This window comes from Lolium perenne, chromosome 5 (assembly GCF_019359855.2).
Source record: "Lolium perenne isolate Kyuss_39 chromosome 5, Kyuss_2.0, whole genome shotgun sequence".
In the NCBI taxonomy this organism is placed as follows: Eukaryota; Viridiplantae; Streptophyta; class Magnoliopsida; order Poales; family Poaceae; genus Lolium; species Lolium perenne.
In genome coordinates, this window is record NC_067248.2 from 39,541,241 (window position 1) to 39,546,246 (window position 5,006).

General features: G+C 46.2%; 1 protein-coding gene across 1 annotated transcript; it reads right to left on the reverse strand.

The window, feature by feature from the left end:
* Positions 1-2,663: 2,663 nt before the first annotated feature.
* Positions 2,664-3,950, reverse strand: LOC127304475 (uncharacterized). Its single transcript, XM_051335149.2, has one exon. It carries the CDS (start codon positions 3,915-3,917, stop codon positions 2,664-2,666), a length of 1,254 nt encoding a protein of 417 aa, XP_051191109.2. The 5' UTR covers positions 3,918-3,950.
* Positions 3,951-5,006: the final 1,056 nt, after the last annotated feature.

Below are 5,006 nucleotides of genomic sequence, written 5' to 3' on the forward strand. Positions count from 1 at the left end.
TTTGAGAAACAATGATTCGATGATTTCTTTGTCCCTCGACTCCCCCTTATATAGGAGGCGGAGCCGAGGGATTCGTATTGTACAAGTTACAGAGTCCGGGAAGGTTTCTAACTCATCCCGCAAGATTACAAATAATGCTTCCTATTACAACTCTAGCTTTCCTTAATAATATCTTGGGCTTCTGAATCTTCTTATTCTTCGGGTAGTGGGCCTTCAGTAAACCCCGAGTACTATCTTCGGCAGGCCCATTGGGGATGCCTATGTCACTGGTTCTCATTAATGCAGTTCTCACCAATATGGTATTGTATATGATATCCTTCTACATTTTTCCAAAAGGTGTATTACACAAGCTCGATTATTATAGATCGAGGTTTTTTTGGCAAGGGGATAGTGATAAAAAGAAATATCGACTAGTCAAATGGTCTGTCGTATGCCGACCTAAAGATATGGGTGGGCTAGGAGTTCACGACCTTGAAGTCAAGAACTTAGCTTTATTCGGTAAGTGGCTTTATAAGCTACTAACCGAAGATGGCTTATGGTAGACCATGGTTAGAAGAAAGTACATCGGTGACAAAGCATTATCCCAGATCCGTTGGAAATTAGGAGACTCGCATTTTTGGGCTGGCCTAATGGCAACGAAGAATTTTTTTCTTCAGATATGGTACTTTCAATATTAAGGATGGATCGCAGATACGGTTCTAGGAGGATGGGAATAGGCCTCTCTCTGAATAATATCCAGCATTATACAACATTGTTTGTCGCAAAAGTGATACCATTGCATTAGTAATGACAACCTCACCTCCGACAGTGACGTTTAGACGAGATTTAATCGGCCCGAGACTTCTCGCATGGAACGCCTTACGGTTTCGTTTGGAATCCATTCAGTTGTCTGAAGGGCAAGATGAATTTCGTTGCAACTTACATTCCAATGAAAAATTCTCAGTAAGTTCATTGTACAATGCCATTATCCAACCAAAAATACCAGTTGATAAAACAAGAAGATTTGGAAGATGAAAATACCACTCAAAATTAAGATTTTTGGCTGGTATTTGCGTCGAGGATTAATCCAAACCAAAGATAATCTTGTGAAACGTAATTGGCATGGGAGTACGCAGTGTGTTTTTTGTCAACACAATGAGACAGATTAAACACTTGTTCTTCCAATGTCACTTTGTCGGGTCTATATGGTCATGCATCCAAGTAGCTTCTGATCTGTATCCCCCGACTAGTGTGGCCAATATCTTTGGTAATTGACTTCATGGTATTGATCACAGATTTAGAATGTTTATTAGGGTGAGGGCGTTTGCCATTATATGGTCGCTATGGCTGTGTACAAATGACAAAGTTTTTAATGACAAGAATTGTTCTATCTTGCAGGTTATCTACAGATGTACCGCTACTCTCCATTCGTGGTCTACGCTGCAGAAGGTGGAGAACCGCGACCTGTTTATGGAGGTCTGTACACGGTTGGAGAACACGCCAGGGATACTTTTTTCCTACATGGGTGGCAACATAATCTACGGATTGGGCCTCCGCCTTCACCTTAGGCGTTTTACAATCGCTCATGTCTGATATGTAATTCGCTTTTTTAGCACTCTAGACTTTCGAGAATTTTTTAACGGTTGTGTGTATCTTAGCTATGGAGAGGTCAGGTGTAATTGATTTTTTGTAAGTAATAAAGCGCCCATTATTTAAAAAAAAGGAGCGGGTACCACGGCATCGGAGCACGAGTCGACGATGTGGTGGAGGTGGAGGCAAGGCTAAACGGCAGCGGCGCACCAACGTCTGGCGAGGCAGCGCAAGTGGACCTCCGTCCGGGCACGCGGAGATGACCAACTAACGGCGGCGTTCGGAACCATTGCTGTCCAAGACGCAAATCACCGTTGTCGTTGTTGAGCGGATCACACAGCAGACCAGCCGCCGGGGCCGGAGCCGCTTCCAGCTGAGAAGCTGCATCGGAGCTTCTCGTCGACGATCGCGACACCGAGCCACATCACGACCGCAGAAGAGCTCGATCAGGGGATCCCACGGCGGCGAAGAACTTGGAAGGGATCACCTCGTGACGACAACCGCTGCTGAATGTCGCTCTCCAATTCCTTGATCCTTGCGGCATCCAAGCTCCATCGGCCACCGATCTGGAGCATGCTCCACTTGAGTCCCCAGCGTCTTTCGGGGCATCGAACAGTGCAACATGCGGGACAGCCGGCAAAGCAGGAGCTTCGTGTAGGGGAGAGATGAGGCAAGAAGAGACCGATGAGATAAATGTGAAAATAATAAATAAAATAAGGGGAAATAAAACAGGGCATACATGGGGATATGGCACCATGGCCGCTTTGACCGCTGGGCAAAATTCCACCCTACGATAATTAGGCTGGTGCCAATGCACCACAACACTCTCACCCGCCACGTCAGCTTTTTCCCTCACTCTCACCCCACTCTCACCCCACGGTGCCAATGCACAGGCTATAGTGCCAGCTTTACTTCTCTCTCCTCCACATCAGCTTTTCTCTCTCTTCAACATCAGCATTTCTTTTTCACATTACAACAATATAAATAATGCAAGGAAATTATTTTATTGAACTAAAATTGTTACCGATTACATCATAAAAAAATTACATAAAAATTTGAAAAGATTACATAAAAATTTGAAAAAATTACATAATCTAGGAATGAGCCCACACATGCTCAATCAAATCATGCTGGAGCTGTGTATACATCGGTGACTCCCTCATTTCGGTGTCCATCTGAATCCTGGCTGCTAGGCTTGGTGGTGCATGGTGGTGTATTGCAGGGCCGACATTTGAAGCAACTGTCTCATAGATGTTGTCCAAATTTGTACCATGCTCATCGTCGATGATCATGTTGTGCAGAATGACACATGCACGCATGATCAATCCAAGAGTACGCCTGGAGTAGGAGCGTCCCGGAACTGCTAGAATGTTGAACCTAGCCTTCAACACTCCAAAGGCACACTCGACATCTTTGCGATGCGCTGATTGAGCAGAAGTGAACACTCGATGCTTTTCACTTTGTGGAAGAGTAACACCTTTCATGAACACCGGCCAGGAGGGGTAGATGCCGTCGGCAAGGTAGTAACCATAGTGGTACTCGTGTCCATTCACCGTGAAGTTCACTACGGGTGCTTCTCCCCTAAGCACATCAGTGAACAACGGCGACTGGTTGAGTACATTGATGTCGTTGTTGGACCCGGCCACTCCAAAAAAGGCATGCCAGATCCAACGATCATACGACGCCACGGCTTCTAAGATTATGGTAGGGTGTTTGATGTCTCCCCTTGTGAATTGACCAGCATGAGCCACTGGGCAGTTCCTCCACTGCCAATGCATGCAATCGATGCTCCCTAACATGCCCGGAAAGCCACGCTCCTCGGCTTTCGCTAACAGCCGCTGAGTATCCTCCACAGTTGGGCGACGGCAAAACGTCTCCCCGTAACACTCAATGATGCCTTCACAGAATCTATCTAGACAATCTGATGAAGTTTGTCTAGCTAACTTAAGCCACTCATCTATCGTATCTGCAGCGGCTCCATAAGCTAACAGACGCAAAGCTGCAGTACACTTTTGTAGGGGAGAAAAACCAGCACGGTTGAGAGCATCAACTCTTTGGGTGAAATACGGAGAGTATTCACCCAATCTATCCACAATGCTCAGAAAAAGGGAGCGCCTCATCCGATACCTTCGCCGAAAGTAGCTCGGAGGATAGTTGCAGTCGTCGGCGAAGTAGTCCTCGAAGAGCCGATCGTGGGCACCCAGACGATCACGCCTGATGAACTCTCGGCGGCGTCGACGTCTTGGCACCACCTCCTCGTTGATCATCTCCTCCTCATACTCCTCCTGGAACTGCTCGATCATATCACCCTCCATTCCCTCGCTCGAACTGCTGCTAGACGAAGACATGGCGTTGAGAGGAGTGGAAACGGAGAGTGGAGCTGATGAAGTGAGGTGTGGAATGAGTGAAACCATATGGGGGTATTTATAGGGGGTGGGGATGAATTTTTGGGGTTTTTTTCGGATTTTTTGAACCAGCAACGGCTACCTCAACGGCTACCCCAACGACCAATCAGAACGCGCCACCTCAGCCCTTCCCTCTCGCCCCGCCTCTCGCCCCCCTCTGCCAGCGCGCCGCCCCGCCTGTCGCCCCGCTCCCGCCTCGCTCTCGCCCCCAACGCGGGCGATAGCCGGGCGGGAGCAGGCGATATCGCCAGGTGCCCCCGCCGTCGCCCCTCACTCCCGTCCCGCCCCACTCCCGCCCGCCTCCCGCCCGCCGCCGGGCGATACCGCCTCCCCTCCTGCCCCGGTTGGCACCAGCCTTAGGACAGAACTGCCCACCACTATCTCAAACTATCACAGCTATGTCCACACCAAACCGCTCCAAAGCGAAAAAATGGTCTCTAAAAATTTCAAGATGGCACGGAAACTGCGCACAAAAAAAAAACAATGTGAAAATCAAACTCAATGTACCATACTGTCAGCACGTTAGTATAGTACTTATTTTAATCTGTCTATGTGAAAAGTGTGTTTGGTACATGAACACCAGGATTTTTTAAATCATATTTTTTGGATTACAAAAAAATATAAATTAAATATCCACATACATACAAACATTCTGAAGGTATGGTAGAAATTTTGGAGAAAAATATGTTATATTTTAAACTATACAAAAAAGACAAACCTCCGACAAATATCTACTTCTATACGTAGCCACAATTTTTTTTTCATGTAGCTCAAAATACAGTGCAATTTCTACCGAAATTTCACACGAGTATTCATGATATATGTATGTATTCATGAAATAAACGTGACGATTTTTTAAATATTTCAAAACTGGGAGCATTAGTGCTCATGTGCACCAAATGTGCTTACGGTTTGATGGGAGTTTTCAATTAGTAAATATAAGATATAAGATGTTTGTGCTACTAACTTTACTTCTTATCTAGCATCTATGTTGAAGGAGAATGTTGAGCTAAAAGCTCAATTTACTTTGCT